We start from the raw sequence: 27,171 nt of genomic DNA on the forward strand, positions 1-27,171 counted from the left end.
CTTCCACTATTTTTCTTTCTCTCCCTGGGCCACATCGTTCAACTGGGAGGACAGATGAGATGACAATTTGTGCATTTAATTGCTTCAATTTCCTGCCCAGAGCCTCATAGTCTCTTTTGATCTTCTGGAGGCTATTGCTTGCAGTGTCATTGGTTCCCACATGAACCAAGAGGAAGGGGTATTTGTCAGTGGGTTTTATGATTCCTTGTAGTCGTTCAGTTACAACTTGGATCTTAGCCCCGGGGAGACAGCACACTTCCCGAGACATCTTGTCAGGCCCACAGATCACTGCTTCTGTTCCCCTCAGTAGGGAATCCCCTATCACCACTACACGCCTCCTCTTAGGTTTGGTCGGGGTTCTTCCGTGATCTGTCCGTTCCAAGGTCGCCTGCACATTCCCTGAGGACTGACTTTGCTGCTCGTCTTCATATACCTGATCGACTGTAACGAGGTAGAGATCCTCAAATGGAGTCTGCTCTTCGTCTTCCATTCTAGGGGAGAGGACCTCAAAGCGATTGTGTATTTCTAAACAATCAGAGCGAACCCTGGGCCTCCTACTTCTTTGAGTCACGTTTCTCCATATATCTGGCTCCTGTGTTGGTGAACTAGCCTCCTTCTCAGGGGAGTCCCCTGTCTCCTCCTTGGTGGAGACGGTGTGCTCTGTTGCTTCCAAGAAGAGCTCCAGCTCTCTAATTCTTTGGAGCGTAGCCACACGTTCCTCCAGTTGCTGGACTATTCTTTGGAGCGTAGCCACACGTTCCTCCAGTTGCTGGACTAAGGTGGTGGACTCTTTTTCACTGGAGACTTTTAACCAGAAATGGAATGACCATCTGTCTGGGATTCTTCAGCTCTGATTCCTGCATTGCAGGGGAGCTGTACTAGACGACCCTTGGTGTCCCTTCCAACCCTACATTTCTATGATTCTATGAAAGTGTTTCCTTTTTAAGGTCAAGTGGTGTTTCACTACAAGTTCCATTGCCAATGTTCACCCTAGGGTGTTCTAAATTCAATCAATATGAGGTCAGAGTGCTAATCCCATATCACACCCCTTGTCACCAGAGTTATGCATACCCTGGCAGCAGTTCTGTACTTCTGTAGGTATGATATGATTGCCTAGAATGACTCAGATGGACTCAAACATGGTGGTATAGGAATGAATGACTCATATACCTGTATGCTGGCATTATCAATTATACAGTAATTGGTTTTATTTACACAGAAATGAGGAAATGCCTGTGTATTAATGATAGTTTAACATGGAAAATGGATAAATGTGTATCTCTAACATGGATTTTTCCCATAGTTTTCTAAGGTACTCTAAGCTCCTAAATGGGTCAATGATTACCCATTGAGTGTTTTCTGTTTCTCTAATGTATCCTGTCCTGTTACTCTGAATGTAACCTTTGAGCATGTGATGAAGTTACTGAGTTGCAAATTCTCCATCTTGAAAGAATGGTGGCTTTTAGCCTTTCTCTGAATGCCACAAAGAACAAAAGGATGTAGATGGCTCACCAACTCATCCATAGGCTAAGGTCACTGGGGGCTGGAATGTGGAACAGAGACCCAGTTTGGATTTTTGGAACTATCTTTCATTTCTAAGTTGCTGAGCCTGTGCTGGACAGCACAAGACATTGCACAAATGTTTTGGATGTATCATTTGATGCATTTTGTTCTGTTTTCGAAAAAATTCTGCAAGTAAGCTTTGAATAATATTTTTACGGGATTGGACAATGTTTATTTCCGAAAGTAGTTGGTTCTTATGCACCCAGCCACTTCGATCTCTGCAATATTAATATCTGCAGTATAACCTGCTAATCAACTTGAAAATATATACTTACCCTCCTCCTGTGCAAAAGTTCTGTAGAAAATAGAGTACAACAGAACAATGAGCCGAACTGTGTCAGCAAATCCTAGAGTGGCCACCATGCTATTTTTCTTTTCTTTATAAGTGGGGAGGAATGAGTCCTAAAGTGAAAGAGGGGGATTTCTTTTATTTCATTCCTTTGGTACATTTTTCCTTTGAGTGGTATTCTGCAAAGCCATTCTGTTATCATGCCGCAACGACTTTCATTTGTGTAACACAACTGCACCCCCCTTTCCTGTGCCCTCCCCAAATCTGGATTGGAGGGTTAGCAAAGCCCCCAAAACAGATTTGTAGGGTGTGTTAGGAAAGGTGTGAAGGGGACAAGTTCTGCTGTATAAATGAAAGACTTTGTGTAGACTTTCTGTGGACAAAACAACTCTGAGGGCTACTGTGTTTTGTGTTCAGTAGCTTTTATAAAGAAGGTTTCTTTTTAATGTTCCACAATGTTCCCTCAATGGAACATGCAATACTGAAGTTCAGCTTTTAAAAAAATGTTCTTTCTTGTTAGAGCTGGCTAATAAGATAGGTAGATAGACAGATAGGCAGACAGATAGACAGATAGACAGATGATAGATTATTTACCAGGCAGTTTTCTTATCATGTGTCCCCCCCCCCCCAGTATTCTGCTGTGCTTGCTATATTTTATATGAAAATGTCATTTATAAATATTTGAATATAAATAAATACATTGATGGGGACTGCTCATGTGAGCAATGAAGCTTTGGAAAGAAATACTCATAGAACATGGCAGTAACCTTTTTCCCCACAAGCAAGGACCAAACGAACCTGAAATCATTTCCCCAACAAGAAACTGCTGCAATCTAAAGGTACAGGGAGTGTAGAACTTGCAACTGAACAGTTTTGGCAGCTTAGAGAATTGGTGGGTGGGTGGATGTTTGAGGCCAGAAGGATGGCAGGGATGTTGAGACTGACAGAACAGATTGAAGCACCTTTTTGGGTCTGTGGGAATATTCTGGAGGGCCAAAACAATGGAAGTTTGAAGGGGGGGTTGAACTTTGATGATGAGGAATTGAGAGTGGCAAAGACCTGGGGTGGGACCGGACTGGTGACTGCTGCCATGCTGATGGAGGGATTGGGCACTTAGCATATGGAAGGTTAGCAGATAGGGATTGGGTGGTGGGGTTACGGGAACTACTGTTGCTGCTGCCCACCCCTTCTCCATCAAGCTTGTCATAAAGGTTGTGAATGTAGCCCCTTTTCTGCTGAGTGGGGTGTTATTCTTACCTCCTCCTCATACGGGCTCAGAGAGATGTGTAGTTGAGAGAAGCTTTGGTAGTGCACTTGCAAAGTTTGCTTTACTGAGAAAGCAAGGGTATATATGTTCTCATGAAGAGTGTTGCATCAGTCTTTCATGAATTTCCTTTTTCGCTTCCAATTCATTGAACAAGGAAGTATAATGGAGCACTTTCTTTTGCTTCTGGTGACTTCCTTATGTTTTTGATGGTGCATGAAGAATAATTCACCCTAAACAGGCCCACTGAACCCTAGAGAGGTCCTTGCCCAAATGTTTTGCTGATGGTGATTTTAAGGTTCATGAAGAATAACACGCACAATAAATAACCCAACTGAGTTAATACTTCACCTAATGCTTTCTTTATAATAGAATCATAGAACCATAAAGTTGGTAGGTACATATAGTCCACCCCCTGCAATGCAAGAATCTCAACTAAACCCTACAAGACAGCTATCCAACCTCTGCTTAAGAACCTCCAAGGAAGGGGGCCTCCTCTGCATTGAACTGGCCACCTTAAACATGCCTACATTTTTCTGATGGAGTGATAGAACACCTAGGGCTCAGTCCGAACAAAGGTGAGGTGCAAAGACTTTCATATGAGTGAGCACAGTGGTGGTTGTTGGAGGTACCTTTTCCACATGGTTGGGACCTGAAGATGAGGTGGCAACATGTCTGCACCATTTTGTTGTCCTTTGTCTTTTTTCTAGTTTCTCAGTTGCATTCATTTTATTACTGATGCCCACAGCACTTTCTCAAAATTTCAACTGTGCCCACTGGCCATAGCTGTCAACTTACAGATTTGAAAATAAGGGACCAGCAGCCTTGAAAATAAGGGACCAGCAGTCAAAATAAGGGACCTGCAGCCTCACCTGTTCCAGGCACTCCTGTCTTCCTGTCCTCCTGCAGTCTGGTCAAACTCATGCTGGTAGTTTCGAGAACACTGTCCAACCAACTTTGTAACCAGAGGTTCAACCGAATAGAATCTGAATCACATGCACCACAAGGCCTATGCAGCCTCAACTCAAGATGGCTCCCCGGCCTGGCTTTGCACTGCAAAGTTTGCAGCAGCACGTGCAACAAAATGGCGTCCAGCATTCAAAAAACCCCTCAACTTGCATTAACTAGCCACACACAAGGCATGCAAGCTCCACCCCCCAGTCGTTCTTAGACTTCTTATTGGGTGAGCAACACAGCCAAGCAACAGAGTTGGAGCCTCCCTCCTCCCTGGCCGGCAGGGAGGGAGGGAGAGGAGCTGCTTCCTTTGAAATTTAAGGGACATCATTTAAGGGACATTTAAGGGACATCTATCAATAAGGGACAGCAGCGGGACATGGCGCTGGAATAAGGGACTGTCCCTTCAAATAAGGGACACTTGACAGCTATGCCACTGCCTCAAAGAGGTTGGTGACTGAACTATTGTTAGCACTTGGGTGTGGAAACGTTTGAGTGGGACTATGAAAGAGAAATTTCTTGCTAAAAGTTACAGTTCATGGAAACACAGCAGAAGCAGCACCACTTGTTTTAGCTAAATAACTGTGGTATTTTCCTTTGTGTGTGTACTTTTCTCTGTGGTGAGGGGCATCATTAACTGATAAAAGAAGAACAGACAGTACTGTATCTGGAAAGCTGCTCTTACACAAATCTCTTTTTAAAATGTGTATGTGTGTTTGTGTGTGTGTGTGTGTGTGTGAGAGAGAGAGAGAGCGCGCAAGCACAAAAGTTTTGAAAACCAAACGCCTTCTTGTGGTATTTTACTACTTCCTTCCTTCATTTCTAAGTAAAACTGCATCAATACTTTGGTATATATGGAACGGTCTATTAAAACACTTTCAATGTTTGGATTGATCTTAAATGACTTTGGGTCTGATAGATCTTTGTATCATTTGAACTGGCTTGTTCTATGATTCTATTCTTTCTTAAAAGGACACCCGAATTTGAGGATTCTTTCCTCTAAGAAAATAATGTGAGATATATGTATATACGTGTGTGTGTGTGTGTGTGCATGTGTATGTGTGTGTGTGTGGATAGATAGATAGATGATAGATAGATAGATAGATAGATAGATAGATAGATAGATATAGTTTGAAAAGGCAAAAGCAAAGCTAAAGAGGTGGTAGTTGGGATTCTATGATTTTCTTAAGCCACTTGATGCAGTTTCTGAAGTTTCCATGAGAACTGAATGAGAATGAAGTTAATTTTGTAGTGCATCTTTGCTGTTCACAGTACACTGTGTGTGCTTTGATGTTTTCTTAATTGGTCTTTTCAAGTATATTTTCCACTTTATCAGAGAGGCTTATAAAATTAGGAAGGCCTGAAAGAAAAATGCCAGGGATGGAGGGATGAATTGTGGATCGAGCTGTCAATTGAACTGGAGTTCCCTTCTGAAGGGGAGTGAACTTGAATTTGAACTAATGCCTTTTTGGAGTGAGTGAACTTGAATTGAAACATTTTTTTAAAAATGTACTTTCGGTGTATTTTAGGAAGTAAAACATACTGTGTTTAGTGGGGTGGTTCCTAGGAAAATGTATGTTGCAATAGATACATAAATGGCTTTGAACACAAATATTTGAAGATGTTCCTCTTCCTTCATCAACTTACCTATGCTTTGAGAGAGTCACGGGAGGTCCTTCCCCATGTCCCATCATTAGGGAAAGCACACATATACAAAGGAGACAATATTCTCTGTGTTGGTGCCCCAGTTGTGGAATGCTCTCCAAGAGTGGTATGTCTAGTGCTGGCACTGTATTCTTCCAACTGCTGGGTTAAAACCTTTTTATTTACCCAAGCATTGAGAATTATGGTGTATTTAATCTGGTCGAATAGTTTTATTCCTCTTAGTTTTGTTGCATCGCTGTTGGTTATGTTTTACATTCTATTTCCTATGCATTCTGCCCTGAAACCAATTTTTAGGTAAAGGTGCAGTATATACCTTTCAAGAAAAACCACACACAAATAAATAAATAATAACTGATGTGGTTTTTCTCAGATATCAGAAATGTGTTCTTTATTCGAAAATGCCCCCCCTCCCGGTTGATAAAACAGCCTGTCTGCTGTTTAAGCTTTCAAACTTACTACTAAGCACAATTTTGGTCCTTTGGAGATTTTCTGTCTGATTACTGTACACATGTGAACTTATCGGAGATCACTGATGTTTCCTTTGGCTTCTCAAATTTCTTACTTCATATAGAACCATCTAGAATCAGCCATCCTGCTGCCTCTTGTCCTTAGCTGCTTGGAGCAAGTTACATCTGTATAGTCTTTAGAATAAGGTTACTAGATTTTTTCCAAAGAATCTGGGGACACATATTTTTCTTAAAGAGAAAAAAAGTTATTTAAAAAAAAGTTATTTAAAATAATAATAATTAAGAAGTAATATCTTCTTTTCTGGGGTCTCGTCTGTCGCCCGGCCTTCCTCTGGGCCCCAGCCTGCTCTCTTGGAGCACTAGTTGCCGTGGAGTAGGCTCAGGTCAGGCCTGGGCTCAGGCACGTGTCCTTGTCCTCCCGGTACTCTCCTACCTCTCCTCCTCAGTGGCGGTGGCAGCATTGGTGCAGCAAGATCAGGGCTCCTCCTCTCCTCCTTCTCCATGCTTCAGCTCCGGGGTTTTCCTGGCCCCGGAGTGTCACTGGGCAATCAGCCGGGTGGCTGGGTGCTCTCGCTCCCAGCTTGATTTGGATCATGGGGTTTCAGCAGTTCCCCCAGTTGACGCGCTGGGCATCCCTGGTTCCCCCTTGGCAGTGGCAGTGGCAGCAGCACTCTCAGCAGCTCGGAGCCAGCCTGATAGCACAGTTGGCTCTGGCTGGCTTCAGGAGCTGCTCGCTGCCATGGCACCCACCATTTTGCCTCACCAGAAGTCCCCATATGATGTGTCTTGTGCCGTTGAACCAATCACACAACATTCATTCCCTGCTAATAAATCTACAACACTTAAAATATAAATCCAGGGACATTAAATGAAATCCGGGGACATTCCAGGGACGGATTTTGTCTGGGGATAGATTTGTAAATCCGGGGACTGTCCCCGGGAAATGGGGACATCTGGTAACCATACTTTAGAATTTCTTCCACCCTGTTTCTGCTTTCTTAGCCTAATCAATCAGGTTTTCATCCTATACATTCTATTAAAACAGCATTCACTTATGTTGTTGAGTTTGTTCATCTGTGTGTACAACAAACCATGCTTGCAGTTGACCACTAGGCACAGGGAGGCACTTGGGTGGGTGTGGAGATCACACAGGGTCCCTGGACGTTTAATGGTCTATTGATCCCTGTGCCACCACTGTGCTCGCTTCCCCGCTGCCACCAACCCGTTACCCCGTTAAAAGTGAAACAAAAAGACAAGTTTATTTTACAAATATTAACAAGTTTATGGTTTCTCAGATAATATTCCTGTCAGTATCTTAACTTTAGTTTCTTTATCGGCCTATACCTTCCTAATACCTTCTGACTGATTATCTCAACTGTTTGACTGACTCCTCTTAACAAATTTTCTCACTCTCTCACACCAGACTAGCCCAGCCCACAGACTTATCTTCTCTGTCTCTCCTAACTCCAGACTGTCTTCTCAACCATCCTAACTCTAACTCTCTCACTCCAAAAACCCCTCTGTGCTAAAACCTTATACACAGTTAACTCTGCTCCTTGGGTTCCCGTTGGTTAGTCATTTTACAATTAGTTAACCCTTTCCTTATGAACCCAGTATGATGTCACACACCTAGGAGGGCAAACACCACAGTGGGGAGTAATGACAGGCAGCGGCAATGCAGGGTATAACAAGGCCACAACTTTATTGGTAACGGGAACATTGGGGCATAGCATGACATAAGCATCTGTCTCCTCTATGCCTGGGCAGCCTGACTGCTGGCTTAATCTCCTTCCCAGCCTGCCTGCTGGGTAACCCATAGTAATTGGCAACAGGAGGTTCCCTCCACAACACAGACTGATCTGGTGGGTCCCACAGCAACTTGGATGTGTGGAATCTAGTCGCTGTTCCCCTGACTGGAGCTAGGGACTTGCTGTGCCCAACAGCTAATATCCCTTATGATCCCTCTTAAGTTATGGATCCTACCAAATGCCTTCCCCTACTAAGTTGTGACAAGTATAACAGATACAAACTGAGGTGTTGGAAGGACTGAAGCTGCTGCGGTCCAAGCCAGGGGAAGTGTAGTTTTTTTTTTTCTGGCTGGCATCCTGACCAGGAGCTTGCCAAAGGCCTCCATTAGTTCCCAGGGACATCATAGGTCTAAACCACAGCAAACTAGCTCCCTGTCACACTGGGGAGCAAGCTGGCCACAGTGGCATAGGAAGGGGTGTGTAATGGGTGCAGGCTGCCCCTGGTGTCATCCCTGAGGGGGGTGACAAAATGGCAAAAATATGAGTGTGTTGTTGTTTAAAAAGGGCTCACAAACCTTTTTTGGGCTCACAACAAACACCATGAAACACGTCTGGCACTGGGCACCACACTGCAAGGGCTGGTACTTTCCACGGGGCCTGCAGCATGCCCGAGCCACGCGTCTCTCCTGGGAGTGACATGGTGGTTTGGGTGCCTGCAGGCTCCGCACTGCCTGAAATGGCAGCGTGGGGCTTGCATCTGCCAACCGCCTCTCCGTCAGCCACCCTACAGCTGAGGGGGAGGCAGTGAAGAGGCTTTGTGCAGTGTGCCCTGCCCTGGCTTGCTCCGCCCTCAGGTGCAGGGCATGTGCGCTGCCCCAGGCACCCAAGCAGCTAGCTACACCGTTGGTTGGCCTGCCATGAAAGAGTGGCAAACCAGAATCTCTCCTGTTGTTGAATCTCACCTGAAATGTAAGGGAACGCTCCTATCTTCATGCAAGTGCTCAATGCCACCTGTTTCCAAACACATTAGCCACCCCGAATCAGAAAACTGTGAAGTACAGCAGAAGATGGTGTCCAAAACTATGGCTTGGTTACCTAGCAGTGAGTCACAGAAGCCTTTTGGATAGGTTTGTGAGCAGGGGCACTGGGATACCTAAGAAACTCCATGGCTGAGTTGTTCAAGATATATTTCCAGTTCAGGTTCTTCAGAGGACTTATATTTGACACCCATAGTCACTTAGTAAAAAAGAAGCCTAATCTATGCAACTTTTAAGATCTGTGAGAACAGATTATAATTATCTCACTATTTGCAAGTATTTCCTATAGTCATTTCCTCTAGATTTTCATTTTTGATACAAAGCTATTCAGTAGTAAAGATCAGTCCTAGAGAAGTACTGCTGTGGTTTATATTGGTAATAATTTGATCATACCCTATATTTCCAGGTATGGGGTTGAGCATTAAGTCCTCTGCTGCTGTTCTGCTCTGCATCCTCCTGCGGGTTTCTCAGTCATGGGCACCATGTAAGTTAAAATCTGACAAAATGAATTTTTAGCACAAATACCAGTATTAACAACTCAGTATTAGCAACCATGGGACGCAGGTGGCGCTGTGGGTTAAAGCCTCAGCGCCTAGGACTTGCCGATCGAAAGGTCGGCGGTTCGAATCCCTGTGGCGGGGTGCGCTCCCGCTGCTCGGTCCCAGCGCCTGCCAACCTAGCAGTTCGAAAGCACCTCCAGGTGCAAGTAGATAAATAGGGACCGCTTACCAGCGGGAAGGTAAACGGCGTTTCCGTGTGCGGCTCTGGCTCGCCAGAGCAGCGATGTCACGCTGGCCACGTGACCCGGAAGTGTCTCCGGACAGCGCTGGCCCCTGGCCTCTTAAGTGAGATGGGCGCACAACCCCAGAGTCTGTCAAGACTGGCCCGTACGGGCAGGGGTACCTTTACCTTTACCTATTAGCAACCATATAAGCCTGGCGTGCTCTGGTCCATGGGGTCACGAAGAGTCGGATACGACTAAACAACTAAACAACAATTAGCAACCATTCACTTTATAATGTACAAAATTTACAAATAATAGAATGAAATTTAGAGCTAAATCAATTGTAAAGGTTTATTTGAACCAAGTCTTTGTACCACTAAATGTCAGAGGCAAAATTCATAATGTTCAGTATAAAGTAAGCTCAAACAGTATCTTATATGTTGCAACTTTCAGGGCAGAACACAATAGTTATGTAATAGTTACGTAAGGTGAAGATCTCATTACAACTACAGAGATCTGTAACATGCAACAAAGATTTTTCTTTAAAAAATGTTAAATAAATTAAGTGTTTTCTTATTACTTGGTTTTGGGGTGGTTTTGCATTAAAAATTCTAAGCAGCATTACTAATAACTAAAAGCCACAGGAATTTGTGTCTTTTGTTTTCTGGAAGTAGTTCACTTAATGTAATTTAATGTTATATCCATGGTCTGGTTATTCTTTTTTCTTTTAAATGAATTCTAGAGAAAAACAACAACCTACCATTTAAAAATCATGATTATGATGGGAAATAATGATCTGCTAGTTAATACTGTACAAAATTACATGGATCCCCCCCCCCATGCTTCTCATCTGCAGTGTGGGATTTTTTGCCATTCTTCCTTTCACATTCAGTCTTATTATTTGCTTTGTTTTCAAGGTCTATACCCCATCAATCAATTTAATGGTTCTGAAGACGTCTTAGCAGGTAATGATACAAAAACAGAGCTCTCAAATATATTCCTCTTAATCTCCATGCTTCAGCAGAATAGGCTTCTCTTTGGTGTTGCCATTTTAGGACAACTCACACTTGGACCTGAGCATTCATTCTAGCAGGGACAGGGAGGAATAATCTCTCAGCAGAAGAGATTATCTCTCAGACATTCTTATTGTATTAAGCAATATCAACCTTGAGCTGTCAAATAATATTGTGTGAAAATGTTGCATCAATGGCACTAAATACCTTGGAAGTCCCTCAAGGCTAGAGAAAGAGGAGCATGGAAAGTGCAGTGCCAAATAGGAAGAAGAAGAAGAGTTTGGATTTGATATCCCGCTTTATCACTACCCTACGGAGTCTCAAAGCGGCTAACAATCTCCTTTCCTTCCTCCCCACAACAAACACTCTCTGAGGTGAGTGGGGCTGAGAGACTTCAGAGAAGTGTGACTGGCCCAAGGTCACCCAGCAGCTGCATGTGGAGGAGCGGGTAATCGAACCCTGTTCCCCAGATTACGAGTCTACCGCTCTTAACCACTACACCACACTGGCTTTTTCTGCTGTGGTGGGAATGAAATAAAGCAAAGAGCTTTTGGCAAATGGTAATTACTATACCTAGTGAAGTACTTGACCCTTTTCCAGGTGGTCTAATGTATGCAAGTTGTCCAGTATATGCACTTAAGCTTGCTTGGTTATTTTCTAGCCTTATACGATAAATCCAAGCCCAGAGTTTCTCCTTTTTAGTACTGAGAGGTGCAGCAGAAACATGTATATTTAGAAGATCTAACTTGAATGAGACTGATAGCCATTTATTTTGCATATTATTTTAAACAATTACAACCCTTCATCTTTGCTAGATGGTTGCCCAGAATACGAAATACAGAACGTCAATGGTAAGAGGATGGAGATTTCATGGCATGCAAAAAAAAATTTCCCAGACAGGAACATGACGATGTCTTATAAGTAAGTACTGGCAAACAGACTTTCTTTGGATTTCTAGGTTTGAATGCTGGGAATTTTCAAGCAAATTGGTCTATAAATGCACCCCCCCTTTCCCTTTCCTTTCACTCCCTTTAATCCAAAGGAACTAAAGCATGAGATAGATAAGATTTTATATTTATATTCTGAACTCAAGCTGTAGAGAACATTGATCTGGCTTCCTTCTTATTGCACATATTCACTGTCCATTCCATATTGTTTGGAGGCCACAAATAGCTTTTCTGTTTGGTTGTAGGGAGAAAGCTGTATTCTCAACACTTTAAAAAACCTACAACCTATGGCCAATTCTGGTGGCCAATTCTCAATGTGACTGTTGGTTTCACTGGACTTTCTTGTAGTATGTGTGGCTCGGTGTAATATGCTCAAACCATCTTGCTCTGGTGAGCAACCTGGCCACTGAATTCTGCACCAGCTGAAGTTTCCGAACCGTCTCCAGAGGCAGCCCTATATATAACGCATTTCAGTAATCAAACCTTGAGCTTACCAGAGCATAGACAACAGTAGTTAGGCTATCCCTGTCCAGACAGGGGCATAGCTGGGCCACCAGCCAAAGCAGTTGGAAGGCACTCTGGACCACTGAGGCCACCTGAGCCTTGAGCAACAACAAAGGATCCAGGAGTGCCCCCAAGCTATGAAACTGCTCCTTGAGAGGAAGTGTAACCCCATCAACAGCAGGCGACCTCCCACCCATCCAGTCTAACAGTGCCTCAATCTTATCTGGATTGAGTTTCAGTTTGTTGGCTCTCATCCAGTCCATTACTGAGGTAAGACACTGGTCCAGCACTTCCACTGCCTCACCTGCAGATGTAAAGGAGAAATAGAACTGAGTGTCATCAGTATACTGCTGACAACAAACTCCAAACCTCCAGATAACTCCACCCAGCGGTTTCATGTACAGTAGATGTTAAACAATGTAGGGGATAAGATTGAGCCCTGCGGAACCCCGCATTGAAGGTTCCATGGGCTGGTTCCATCCCCCAAGCAACAACTTCTGGGAATGACCATTCAAGTAGGACTGGAACCACCACAAAGTGGTGCCATCCACCTCTAATTCAGACAGTCACTCCAGAAGGATAGTTGGTGGTATCTAAAGCCACTGAGTGGAATATAGAGCCTCCAGACAGTGCAAAAAGTACAAGAATAAATGGGTGAGCTGCTGGAATATGTCACACACAACACCCCTCTCTCCTGGCTGGTGGGGCTTTTCATGCTTTCTGGCAAGCTGCCCGTTGAAGCTGCAGAACCAGCAGAGTAAGGCTATCTTGGAACAGGCAAGACTTCTTGCAGTAACCTTGCTATTCACTCTTCTTGCTTTAGATGTCAGCACTGTCTTTTGATAACTTAGCGGCAGATGAGCCCTGTTACTATAGAAGACAAGCATCATTGTGCTGGCTGAACTCTCAGAATTGTAAATACTCAAAACAATAACTTTATTTATTTAAAACTGCAAACTGTTGTAGAGTGAAGCTGTTAATATTGAAGTGGTGGAAATTAAATAGATGGTCAAAACCAGTATAGTTGAAAATCATGTTGTCCCTACCCCAAAGGAACAACACGTGACTTGTAGTTGTCAAATCCTGTCAATTGCCTTGCTTTTTGGAAAAAGTGTTTCAAAGGAGGCCAACTAAACACTACTGCCTTCTATTATTGAAATAAAATAAAATAAGTATCTTACATTTCATGGACAGGACCTGGCAGGACAGGAATCTGCTCTAGAGTGCAGAGGGCTAGGCAAGGATTATCCCCTTTAAAGCATTTCCAAATATCCTGATTTTCAATGGAAAAGATTTTTGCCATCTTATTGAGTATGATTATTTCAATTGCAGGTTTGATGAACAAGAAGAGAAGCAGTGCATTGAATATTTGCATGATCAAGGATACAATAGTGGGTGTCTGTTTCCTACTGAAGGGAGTTATCTGCACATTTACATTAGGAATCCAAATCAGACAGAGGAGGCTTACTTTGATGAACAAGAGAGCAGCAATTTGTGTAAGTTAACAACTATTATCACTCTGGCAGTAACCTTTTCAGGTGTGAGTGCCTCACTAGGATTACAAAAGAAAAAAAAGGGGAAGCAACAGCAATTTGACTTCTTCAAATTCTGCTTAGTAAATATCTGTGTAATTATTATTACTACTACTACTACTATTATTATTATTATTATTATTATTATTATTATTATTATTGGGACATGGGTGATGCTGTGGTCTAAATCACAGCCTCTTGGACTTGCCGATCAGAAGGTCAGCTGTTCAAATCCCCGTGATGGGGTGAGCTCCCGATGCTCTGTCTCAGCTCCTGCCACCCTGGCAGTTTGAAAGCATGCCAGTGAAAGTAAATAAATAGGTACTGCTGTGGCGGGAAGGTAATCGGAATTTCTGTGTGCTCTGGCTTCCATCATGGTGTTCCGTTGTGCCAGAAGTGGTTTAGTCATGCTGGCCACATAATCCAGAAAGCTGTCTGTGGACAAACGCTGGCTCCTTTGGCCTGAAAGTGAGATGAGCGCCGCAACCCCATAGTCACCTTTGACTGGACTTAACCATCCAGGGGTCCTTTACTTCTTCTTCTCCTTCTTCTTCTTCTTCTTCTTCTATCCCCAATGCTGCCTAATTTCAATTTTTTACCATTTTTGATGCCATTTATATGCAGTAGTACCTTGTTTTTCATAGTACGGAGAGCTGTTCTGCTGTTTCTACCTTTCCACATCGATCTCTGTCTGGGAATTCAGTATTGTAGAGGATTCTGATTAATGTTCTAAGGCACACACTCATTTAACACAGAATGCTTTGGAGTTTCACTGTGACAAATACGACTACCATATTGGAAAAAAAATCTATGACGGGGACAAAGTGTCTTTCCAAGAACCTTGTGTTCTCTCACTCATCTTTTCAATGAGGGACTGCCTTTCATGCTTTCAAAGAACCCAGGAATCCCCAGGAATCAGTTTATAACTATCATACACAACAGCATTTGATTCTCGGTATGCAGTAGTTTTTGCTATCTGACTGCATTTAAAAGTGTTCTCGCCACATATTTAACCTTATATAGCATGCAACAACATGCTGTAGCAGTTATTAGTTGACTGATAGCTTATGTGATTTCGTATTTTGTTGTTATTTGAGCAGGCTTCAATCATGAGATGCTAACAAGTCCAATGTGTTCAATTAAAACATTTTGTAGCTAGACTATGTAATTGAGTGTATTAATTTTATCTTCACCAGTGAAGCCCAACCCACCTGAACACGTTACTTTCCAATGGGCAGATGACAAAGTAACTGTGCAGTGCAAGGGAGTTGACAAGGAACATTGTTTTCGCTTTGAACTTCAGTACAAAAGCCAACTTGACAAAGATTGGCAGGTGGGTAGATAAGTACAGCTTTGCGTTGCAGAATGGAAACCTCGAAAGGGACTTTTTCTTTTGCAGTGCAGAAATAAATGTGGGTGTTTTTTGTTAGGAGTTTTCCACCACATCAACATAGTCTCGAATCAATGAATTTGAAACTCAACATCTTGGGTTGCCAGCAGCAAGAAAGAAGGCCTTGAAGCCTGGCAAAGCTGAGATGTCCAGAATTGCAAATGGACCGCTGAGGCCCACATGTGGAAAGTGTTCTGATGCAGGGAAAACAATTATCTGAGCAAGAATAGACTCTCCAATTTTCCCTATTTTCCAGGGACAGGCCCAGATTTACAGAAGCCGTCACGGTTTCTGATTAGATCCTGGACATCTCTATTTTCACTGGAGAAATGTTGGAGGGTATGGAGTTATGTGACTCCTGATCCAATGAGATACAACCTTTAGAAGACATCTGAAGGCAGCCCTGTACAGTGGTACCTCGGGTTACATACGCTTCAGGTTACAGAGGCTTCAGGTTACAGACTCCGCTAACCCAGAAATAGTACCTTAAGAACTTTGCTTCAGGATGAGAACAGAAATCGTGCTCTGGCAGCACGGCAGCAGCAGGAGGTCCCATTAGCTAAAGTGGTGCTTCAGGTTAAGAACAGTTTCAGGTTAAGAATGGACCTCCGGAATGAATTAAGTACTTAACCCGAGGTACCACTGTATAGGGAAGTTTTTAAATGTTTAATGTTTTATTATGTTTTTATATCTGTTGGAAGCCACCCAGAGTGGCTGGGGCAACCCAGTCAGATGGGTGGGGTATAAATAACAAAAATTCTCATTGGAGAAATGTTGGCGGTTATGCAGTGACATCACAGTGTACTCTAAATTGATTGCCAGTGGACAGTTGCTCACATCCCCCTCATCTGTGTATTTTGACACACAGTCCCAATTATCTGAGTGGAACTTAATTTTACAAACTGTGTTTAAGGGTAGCTGTGTTTAGGCAACTAAAGATCTGATAATTCCTTGGGGACTTTATATGCAAGAAAGCTGGGGAAATCCCGGAGTTGCTACTTCATTGTTCTAATTCATATGTTGATTACTTCCTCATGGTGTACAAGCTTCTTTCTTTCAAAGCATTGCCAGAATAATGAACTAAGGGTTGTATTAAACTAAGTTCGTCATGTCCATTGATTTCAATGGGTCTACTCTGTGCAAGGCAAGCATAGGATATAACCCTGAGATAAGAAATGAGGGGGAAAATAAAGAACAAAATATGATACAAAGGGAGGTAAGATGAAAACCTAATGCTTTGTTCTTCAAAAACAGAAATGTGGAACTTGCAAGTGATCTACTGTATTGGATTTTAAAGAAACTCTCAGTAGTCTATGATTCAATATATATTGTTTAGAATTGTGGTGCAAACAATTACGCTACAAGTGAGTTCTAAAGTCTGAAGAAACAACTCTTTTCCTAGTACTGATATTGGGCCCCGACCAAAATATTCCAAAAGCCTGTTAGAATAGCCTAGAAAATATACAATGACCAAAATTATTAATGACTGATACTCTTGCTGTTCAGTCTAGGGACCAGGAATGTTGTGAGATTAAAGACCAAGGATTTGATCCAGCGAAATGCTATTCCTTTCGATTCAGGCTGATTCACATTTGCACTGTGTTTGCTTATTCCAGTGAATGGGGAGCAGAAACACATTGGAAAAATGGCAGCTCTGTAGGTAAAAATAAAATAAAATGCACTGCTACTGTAAATTTTCTTCCTGAAACTTCTATTTCTAGATAATGCTAACATGCAGACCTACTTCTTGTCATTTATTTAGTGTTCAGGGTATGCTGTCTTATATACAGGGTGCCCCCAGACTGTCACTCTTCTGCAGTATGGATTCAAGCACATATGTTTTAGGTTTGCACAATTAAAGTTTATTATTATTATTATTATTATTATTATTATTATTATTATTATTATTATATTTATACTCCGCATTCTGTCACCATAACACAGCAAATCCAGTATTTTATTTGATTTTAAATTGTTTAAGAACCAACAAGTAACCCTCCCCTGCCCTGCTGTCAAATCCCCCCACTCCCAAATTAGCAGTGATAACAAGGCAATGACAAAATCCCTTCAATGATTCTTTCCAGGCACTGAGGAGTCTGGGAAATGTAGTTCTCCACTGGAAAGTTGCCATCGCAGTATTCTGGGGGCTGGGAGGTTTTGCACAGATAACTCCAACGAAACCATGCCACTGTACTGCTACCTTACCATTTCAGGGTGCGTTTTGGGGAAGGGCGTCGGAAGTGGGGCACGCTTTAGGGCAGTTGGGGGAAAACTTTGATTCATCACATATTGTGGAACTGCAATCCCCATCAACCCCAGTAAGCGACTATAAAAGTCAAGATCCAAACTGAAAAGAGTTCTCCCATAACGATCCCAAGCCATATTTCCAAATGCTACAGCACTGAGGGTGATTAGTCAACACAGGGACCTGTTTTCAGTGACACCCCAGTGGCCCATTTCACAACTGGGAAACAGCAGAGAATTGGACATAGGACTTTAAATGAATTTCAGCTGATATTCTCTCCAGACAACATTTTGTTATAATATATTCCTTTAAAAGCATTCATTAGCAGGCATCAGCACATGTACATGACACCATATTTCCTATTCCAGTATAGTCACGCTTTCTGTTGGAACGAAGAAGGTTAGTTATATAAATGACAATATAAATAGCTAAATGACAATATAAAGAGCTAATTTTTATTCACAAAGCAGAAAAATCTCATACCGGTATTCTTGTATTCTTTCATCCTAGCAGAAGGGTACTTCAGTGGACAACACAAAATTCCACATTATTGTGAAATGTAGAAGCTTAAAAGAATGGTGGCCTAAAGATTAATAGTATATATTATTCCATTTTTTAATAATTGCTTTTTGAAAGAAAGAGTTGGCCAAAATATATGCTTTAAAGAATCTGATGTTTCTTTTTTTAAATATATTGGGAAACACTTTGAACTTTTTTCTTTTTGTCATTCCTCAAAGATTCCTGTGATATAGATGTCTCTGAACCCAAATCAATTACAGTAATCCCTTTGACTTTGGTGATGGCTGGCGTCCTGGTAATATTTGCCCTTCTGTTGTGCGTTTGCAGATGGGAAAGGTAAATGCTGCTTTGTGCACTCACAAACCCTTGATCAAAATGATCAAAATGACAGAACAATATTTGTGGCGGGAAGGCCTACACATTTCAGGGATCTAATGGGTACAGTGTGCATTTTGAGAAAGGATGAACTGCACCTATCCATTGGATCTTGGCTGGTGGAGATGAGGATGATCAAGGTGTGACAGATAGACCTTCAGCAGTTTACTCCCCCCCCCCCAGGGAATTTTACTCCCATGTTACAGATTATGGGATGGAATGTTTGGAATTTGCTATATACAGTATATGATGTGGGTCTTCCAGGTTTATAACTTTGAAAATAGTAGAGAACGAATGCATGGGATCTGAGTCAGAGTGGGGCCAACTATGTCTTCAGGATTTACTGTGTAAATCCCTACCGGAGAAGCTGTGTGAAGTTTTTTGTGTGTAGGTAAGGATGAACAGATTGGATGGGCAGGAGCTGAGCCTGAAGGCAAAGAAAGGGTGGAACGCTAGAGAAGATTCAAAGGAAGCCCTCTGGCCAACAAGTAACATAATAGTCACAAGGTGGTACAGGAACTTTATGTAAAGTCTTCTAGCCAATCAGAATAAGAAGTGGCTTCCCTTCACTCATCCTGGATAAAATTAAGGATTGGGCTCATAAAAGAATGCATGAGGAGCATCGTGAAACCATCTTGGCTAGCCCCACCACCAATAGTTGGAGAAGGCATGCCTCCACACTTTGGCCAATGTGTGAAGGGGTTTTGTGTGAATACTGATGTGTGTGCTTAGAGTCCTTTCACATGCCAGCCGGTCGGGGCATTGCAGCTGCATGTGTTGGGGGAGAGATGGATAGATAAACTTTATTCACATTAGCCAACGGCCATAGCAACATAAAACAAGCAATATACACAAATAAAAAAGACAGCAATGGGTAAAGAGGGCAATCAAATGACCAAGATGATCGTTCAGATAGTGGCCCTTAATCTCATTGCACCCTCGATAAACCTAGCAACCTTTGCTGTTGTCTGATCATTTTGATCTGATAAAAGAAAGAACAATGTGGCCTCAGATGGGCGGACTGGGATGGTAAGTAAGAGTGGGGTAATGATTTCATTCCTCAGATAAAGGGGACAGGACAGGAGAACATGAGCCACTGTTTCCTGTTGGGGGAGAGGCAAGCAATCCCTGGCATCTCCAGGTAGGTATGAGAGACTTCCCATCCAGAACCCTGGAGAGCGACTAACATTCGGTATGAATAATTTTGAGCTAGTTGGCTCAAAGGCCTGACCCGGATTAAGGTAGCTAAGTATAGTCCTAAGTGTAACCACCCTTGCACATCTTTTTAACATGCTTTATGGGTGCGTGTATCTAAAACCCCTCTTTTTAGAACTGCATTTGCAGTGGATGTAACTTTTAGCTGTCCATTCTTCCTTGGCAAGGAATCAGTGCTCTCTCTGTGCTCTGGAGAAACACAACAGACTCTGTTTATCATAATAAATGGACACTTTACTAGTAAGAAAATATTACTGAGTATGATGATTTTGTGATGGAGGCATATGATCGGATTGTGGTGGATTCATATATGCAGGGTCCAAAATCCTGTTCACTTTCAAAGATGTTTGTCCTGGTCATGATGAGGGAGAGTGAAATCCTGAACTTTTGGGCCAAGTTTGTCCCCAACCTGACTTTAAGTGTAAGGGAAGTTGCATGCCAGGTTCTATGAAATCCCTTTAAATGAACTAGGCTCTGACTTTAAGCTCTGAGCCTGGTATATTGTCTTTCATCAGCTGAAAGGTGCCATTCCCCATCCCATTTGCTATATGTGCCATTAATTTTTAGAATAAACTATTTTCCCTTTGTTTTTAAGGACCCTTAAAATTATCTGGGGCATAAAATGTCTGTTTCTGCTTTTATTTAAATGCTGAAGATCCTATATTTAATGTCTACTTTACGAACACAGCTTTTCTTTTTCTTTTATGGTTTTTTATTGTAATCATTTAAATTATTTCTTTTTTTTTTTTACAGAATTAGGAAGATCCTAATGCCTGCTGTACCAGACCCCAAACATCTATATTCTGGTTTATTCAGCGATCATAATGGGAACTTTCAGGTAGAGCATCATATTTTTTCCAGGTTTCTTTCCCTTGTATTCTGATTTTCTTTTTCTCAAACTTAGTTTGATCCCTCTGAAATATGCATGCATTCTTGTGTTCCCAGCTGCACATTTAGTGATTTTAAATATCCCAGAGAATATGTGACTATTGAGAGGAACGCAAATCTAGAATCATGGTTTTATCTTGCTGCAACAAAGGACTCACATCTTTATTAAGCCTAATAAAGCAATTACCAATTACCAAAAAACACTGGATCAATATTTTTCAAGGAAGTCTAAAATACTTTACAGATGTTGCAGTTAAAGATTTATTTTTACAAGCTTTTGTACTTACTCTTTATAAGTTGCAAAAAAGAAGTAAACATTACAAATGTGTAAAGCCACAGAAACTTTAAATATATTTAGAGAGGTTGTAAAAAAAATGTTTTGGATTGAGGTGATAAAAATTGAGAAGATTTCAGGACATAAATTAAGTACAGACCACATAGTCATACTAGGAAAATTAAATGTTGTTAGAAAAGTTATAGGAAAATGGTAAGACATTGGTACCCAAATACTGGAATAGAAAACCGCATCTTGAAAGGAAGAAAAAATGACATCTGGTGTAGAATTTTAATGCACAAAGTATAATATTATAAGAAACTGTAATGAAGACTTGTAGTCAGCCCTCTGGCTTGTATTAATGAACTGTAAGTTGGTTTTACATCAGTTGAGTTTATCTAGTAGGAAGAATTTCTGCTTAAGCAAATGATGATATCCACATTTTTAAAGGAATGGATTAGCAAGACAGAAAATGTGCTGGTTCAAACAAAGATAAAATATGACGATGATGATGATGAAGAAGAATGTGCAATTGAAGAGGAAGAAGGAAAAGATTTCCAGGGAGCCAAAGTATAAGCCAGAGGTAACATTCTTGAAATCTGCACAGTTCCCTCAAAAAGGAGAAGAAAGAACTTCAGGACCCAGGTTTACATGCAGTTTGCTGCTCATATGAACTTTATCCTTTGCTCTTTTGTCTATTCCTTTTCATTCTTCCTTTTCATTCAATAACCTTTTCATTCCTTTTCATTCAATAACCTTGTCACTGTTTGTCCAATGGTAGAGAGGGCTTATGGTGCCCCTTCTCTGTACTGTCTTGGCACCTCCTCTGATTGAATGTATGAACTAGGGCACAGAATATGTTCAGGGCATCATTGTTTTCTCAATATTGTTGCATGCCACCCTAGTCTCCAAATGTTGTGAGACTCTAGGGGTTCCAGGTGCTTACTCAGGGTTCTGTTTCCTCAAAACCGAAGACTGTTGTTTCTTTAGGATATATTGTTTATTTACACATATGTACAACCTGAACCTACAATGGAAGGACTCATAGCATTAGCACCTCAAGAGGGTCTTGCTACTCCCATCGCCATAGCCTTGAATTCAAGCAGAGATCAGGCATGGCTCTGTCGCTCTGGCTTCCCAGCCCTTGCTTCCAGCTTAAAGCTCACATAGTTCAATCTCTAACTGTTTTTCTTTCTAACTAACAGACAGTTGTGGGAGGTGGGAGGCACCCATGTGTACCTTAATGGTCCGTACTGAGGGGGCCAGTACATCATGAGGAAGCTAGTCTGGCTATTCCAGGAATTGAATCCATGCCAGATCCAGGAATTGGAAGGGGGCTCGGGTATACAGCCTACCTCCCACAAATGCATAACACTTTGTTCCCCCTCCATGATGTTATTATGGTAGGCAATCAAGAAGATACTGAAGAGGTCCAACGTGTACCAGAACTTCAGAGTCAATGCTTGTTGTACAACCGCTGAAGGCAACATCAACAGGTTGTTCTTGCGATTTCAACCACCTGACTTTGCTCACATGCTTATCTCCGTCCTCCTTCCACCGTGTCCTCTGTGTCATCTGTGGATCCTCTGCCAAGAAGACTTCTGAGTGTCAAATGCATATTAAATAACAGTGAGAAATGAAGTGGTAGATGACATGTAAGTTGGGTAGATGATATGTAAATAGCCATTCTAGAGGATGTTGAATGATACTCATATCACAAATGATAAAAAGAAATAGCCAATCAATGATACTAACTCAGGGAGACAATGCATAACCGTTGCCTGTTCTTTGTTGTTTGACTCACATTGTTGTTTCAAAATAAAGAAACAGACATATCCTCTTTGGTTAATAGAAAGCTGCCTCCATTATGCAAAGACTGTCACATACTACATGTCTATAGGGTGCACCAAGTTACAGTGAGGAGTGTAAAGTTTACGCAGGGTGTAGATATTCAGCCATGCCTAAAACATATCCCTGTGCTACTGATTCCAGTCCTCAGTGAGCTTTGGAGTAGACTGATTGGTATATTTCTGAGTTCTTCTCTTGTAAATTCATCTCAATACTAATGAGGTCTGAGATCTTCTTTGTTTCTCCTGTACTGCACTGAATGCAAGAAAGCTCTTTCCTTCCCATCCTTCTGCCTTGAAAACTGTGAGATGTAACTGGTCCCTAATATAGAACTGCCTCTCATGTAGAACTTTAGCCTGTCCATTGTACAAGCTGGCTTTTCATCTGGGAACTGGATAAGCAAGAAGAGGCAGAGGGGCCAGTTAACAATGTGAGGAATCCATGTTAGTTTTCGGCATTACACCAAATTAATGTGTGTACACACAAGCACACCCTTACACATTACAGACCACAGAGATGTGTACTTCACATGTTCAGCACATGGGCACATAAATTATGAAGACAGGTCTACCTAGAGAAGGGCATTAGAGAACAGGCAGTTCATGTTTATTTTTTATTTTTTAATAGTTTTTATTAAATTTTTTGTTTTACAATTTAGAATACTCATTTAAACATCCTTAAAATATCAATGACTTCCCTTCTTCTCTTTCATGGTTCATTTTGCATATCATAAATCCCTGCATATTTTACATAAACTAAACCATTCAGTATTCTATTATTACATCCATCAAAACTTTTTTACACTGTTGAATTTATCTTAATGCTGCCACCATTTTCAAGTGTACCCAATTTTCCCCTATATATTCAATAAACATTTTCCAATCTTCTCTAAATGTATGTTGTTCTTTTTCTCATATTCTATATGTTAAGTCTGCAAGCTGCACATATTCGATCAGCTTAAATTGCCATTCTTCTTTAGTTGGGACTTCACTCGTTTTCCATTTTGGGGCTAACAAAACATGGGCTTTTTTGACACCTAGGAATTTACATCTGAATTATCCCCAACAAAAAGGACTCTGGATTTTTGTGTTTTTATAACTTTTTTTTCAATCCATTATGGTTTATTCCCAATACTCTTTTAACCCTTTTACAGGTCCAGTGACAGTTCATGTTTAGATCAGGGGTAGCAAACCTATGACTCTTCAGATGTTGTTGGACTCGAGCTCCTGTGGCCTCTGGTTTAGATCCTCAACTTCTAGAAAATAGTCAGGTTTGGGTTGTCAGTTTGCTAAAGGAAGAGAAGTTCAAAGCTCACCAGCAGTCACAGAAAAATTACATTGTTCAATGTCCCATCAGCATCCAGATGTTGCACATGGTAGAGGGCATGATCATGAAGCCAACTGAATGCATGGACTGTAATAAAGCACAAGATGGTGGTGATTTCAGAGGTTTATATGGTAGTCTCTAAGGACTTGACTTGGTCACTGGACATCCAGTCTTCAGTAAGAACAGAGTATGAATTGCAGTGATGCTCTTTCTATGCACTGGCTTATGTGTCATTCTTGCTTTTCCATATGTTAATAATTTGGCTTTTAAGCAGATCTCTGTAGGCAGAAGCTTTGTAACAGAATCTTTGCCTCCAGAGAAAAATGATAATGTTGCATGTCTACAACTTATCAGACCACACACACATGCTCAGAGGCAAAATACACAATAGTAATAGCAGATGTTTAGCTGTATTGCTTTAGCTCTGATAATGTGGTCAAGCGCCTACGGGTATTTTGGAAAAATGAACAGCAAAGAAAGTCCTGCATTGTTTTGTCTGAGAGTCCTTCACACTTCTCATGCACATTAGTTTACTAAGTGAAATCAGAAACTGTACACGAGAACCTTATTTTTAGAATTGCACACGTTGGCAGCATCCAATTTATAATGGATATTTAATTTAAGCCAAATGTCTGTGTACCATGTACAAGAAGGGAGCTGTATTACTGTGTATGTCTCCATGTGAACAGGTCTCCATGATAAGATTGAATAGTAACCAAAACACATAAGACAGGAGTGAGGACATGGTGGCCTTTCAGATGTAATTGGACTCCACTGGCATCAGTCTGTCTTGAGAGACAATGGACGAATGCACCATTGGGAGTAAAGTCAAACTGTCGGAGAGTTGCAGCACTTGCTGTGGATGTAAAGACCAATATGGGAGATAGATGTTTCTTACAGCTGGGGCAGATGAAGACATCTGTTTTCACTGCTACAGATGCACCATGGCATTTTTTCTCTCTGTGCTCCTCCCAGTGGCCATTTTTCCTCTGGCCACTGCTATGAATACACACACACTGTCTGTCTTTCTATCTCCAGGCACTGCTGTTGTCTGCAAGCGATGAATGTTGCCAGCCTTCATGTCACATTTGCATACATCTTTATAATGCAGAATTGGTCTGCCGGCAGGCCTGGTGCCTGAAGCCAGCTTCCTGTAAAGGAGTCCTACACTCCTCATAATCGCTGCTATAGTTTCTGGTCTTCTTCTTCTTCTTCTTCTCCTCCTCCTCCTCCTCCTCCTCCTCACCACAGGCTATTATGTGACTCATTGAGAGCCATCTTGGTTGTAAGTTGCTTTGGGTTGCCTTGGGCAATATAAAGTGTGTAACAAATTTAATAAGTACTGTAACAATAATAATATTTCAGGGTAAAGCACCCAATCCAAGACGTAATCCAAAACAAACGCACAGCAACAAAATTCTGAGGCTTTCTGGAGCCTGCCGTTGTCTGTTTAATTATAATCTTTTGATTAAAATAAAAAAAAAACTAATCTGAAAGTAAATTTTCTAAATGTTTCTACTGTTTTATGTTAACCTAACAAATGCTAGAGGGGATCAAACACAAATAAGGGGGTTAAATACTGAGACCCTAAGATGACCCACTCTTTAAAATAAGTTGGTAGGATGGGTGTGAAACAGTATCCTGCCCCCCCTCCCCAATCACTCCTGATTTACTGTACAGAAAGCCAGAAATTATATTATTAGATACCAAATGCTGTTAATATTTAGTGAGTTTCAAAATACAATTTTTGAAAACAATTTTTAGAAGAAAATTCCTTTTTTTTACCAATAGCCAAGGTCCATGTAAGATCCTCAGTGAGTCTTCATATCCCTTAGTCCTCCTTCCTTATTTCTCCTTAGAGCCCATTCTAGTGGGGAGGTATTTCATGCACATAAAAAAGAAACTAAGTCCTAGCAATAGCTTCCATGTGATCATAGGAGCTGCCCAAGGGCAACGCTGGAGGAAAGCAACTTTGATGTTCCAAATACCTAATCTCAGACCACATGGACACTTGCCCCTGTAAAATATTAAACACAGACCCTTTTGATCTCACAGTATAAGACTAAGTCATAATTGCTTAATACATTGAAAGATTATCAAAATAAAAGTAAATGGAAACATACTATCTTTTAAAAATGTCATTAGGCATTTTTACTTGTTCATGTTGTTATTGAAATATTCTGTGGTGAGGCCAGTACTTCCTTCCCCTCTCCTCCACCCCTGCCCACTAATCCTGTTAGGCACAAGATATTCTGTTGCTTGTTATTTTACTCGACCGGATTTTCTCTACGCAAACGTAGGCCATGATCTTGTAAACCTATTATTTGGAAGCAGTTCCACGGAGCACAACAATGGGACTTGGCATTGATGCAACTGTTCAGGATAAGAGAATAAACCTCAAACTCTAGAAAATACATTTGTTCAAACCAACTAATCCAGAAAATAAGGAGCTGGGAGAGGCACATTGACAGATGAAGTAGCACATACCACAAACAATGTAATACTGATCCATTTGAAATCAAGTCACATGCTTAGGATTTGGGGACCATTTGAAGTGCAAGACCCTGAATACAAGCATGGACTTCTTGGGCTGAGGTTTTATTTGACAATGGAGATCTGTATAATGGCTACTTGTAACCTAATTTAGTCCATTCAGCATCATTGGAAAGGGCCATACTGCAGCTCTGCGACATAGAATTTGCGTTCCAAGCAGAAGGTCCCAGGTTCAATCCCTGGTATCTCCAGGTGGGTTAGGAGAGACTCCGCTCTCAGTTCTTGGAGAGCTGCTGCCAGGCGATGTAGCCTCGGCCCAGTATACCTGAGACTTCCTAAGGAGATGTTCCATTTAAACATTCTCAGAACCGACAGAAATATTGAACAATGACTTTAAAATACTAGCAAAAATGTATAAGATATTGTTAGAATGGTGTACAAAGGATGAAGAGGTAAAATCAGTTATGATTGATTGGGCCAAAGATTTAGGACATAATATACAAATGGAGGATTGGGAAAAATTATGGAAAGAAGGTTTAAGATTTACTGCATATACAACTATAAAAGAAAATGTGATGAAAATGATGTATCGATGGTATGTAACACCGGTAAAATTAGCGAAAATGTATAAGACAAGTAATAAATGTTGGAAATGTAAAGAAAAAGAAGGTACATTTTATCATATGTGGTGGGAATGTAAGAAAGTAAAATGCTTTTGGGAAATGGTTTATAATGAATTGAAGAAAATGTTGAAATATACATTTGTTAAGAAAACAGAAGCATTTTTATTAGGCATTACAGGTAATGAGATAAATAAGAAAGAAAAGAAGTTATTTTTATATGCAGTGACAGCAGCAAGAATATTGATGGCCCAGAAATGGAAACAGGAGG

At 41.3% G+C, this 27,171-nt stretch overlaps 2 protein-coding genes across 3 annotated transcripts in view; one reads left to right on the forward strand and one right to left on the reverse strand.

Annotated features, from left to right (window-relative positions):
- LOC307214250 (interleukin-5 receptor subunit alpha-like) overlaps positions 1-3,141 on the reverse strand; it is a 38,916-nt gene extending 35,775 nt beyond the window's left edge. The window contains exons 1-2 of the mRNA XM_079973017.1: positions 3,110-3,141; positions 1,839-1,965 (exon numbers count right to left, since the gene is read on the reverse strand). Coding sequence (XP_079829143.1) covers positions 1,839-1,926 — 88 coding nt within the window. The 5' untranslated portion in view covers positions 1,927-1,965; positions 3,110-3,141. The remainder of the gene's footprint in view (positions 1-1,838; positions 1,966-3,109) is intronic.
- CRLF2 (cytokine receptor like factor 2) overlaps positions 1-23,354 on the forward strand; it is a 48,347-nt gene extending 24,993 nt beyond the window's left edge. The window contains exons 2-11 of one of the 2 annotated variants that reach the window (XM_079972981.1): positions 9,394-9,471; positions 10,629-10,676; positions 11,540-11,645; positions 13,508-13,671; positions 14,904-15,040; positions 16,604-16,757; positions 18,080-18,197; positions 20,205-20,289; positions 21,064-21,196; positions 22,021-23,354. In XM_079972981.1, the coding sequence (XP_079829107.1) occupies positions 9,396-9,471; positions 10,629-10,676; positions 11,540-11,645; positions 13,508-13,671; positions 14,904-15,040; positions 16,604-16,757; positions 18,080-18,197; positions 20,205-20,289; positions 21,064-21,189 (1,014 nt within the window). In that variant the 5' untranslated portion in view covers positions 9,394-9,395 and the 3' untranslated portion in view covers positions 21,190-21,196; positions 22,021-23,354. The remainder of the gene's footprint in view (positions 1-9,393; positions 9,472-10,628; positions 10,677-11,539; positions 11,646-13,507; positions 13,672-14,903; positions 15,041-16,603; positions 16,758-18,079; positions 18,198-20,204; positions 20,290-21,063; positions 21,197-22,020) is intronic. The other variant, XM_079972982.1, reaches the window with a different exon arrangement.
- The last annotated feature ends 3,817 nt before the right edge of the window (positions 23,355-27,171 follow it).

The sequence above is a fragment of the Podarcis cretensis genome, assembly GCF_951804945.1.
Source record: "Podarcis cretensis genome assembly, chromosome: 4".
Taxonomy (NCBI): Eukaryota; Metazoa; Chordata; class Lepidosauria; order Squamata; family Lacertidae; genus Podarcis; species Podarcis cretensis.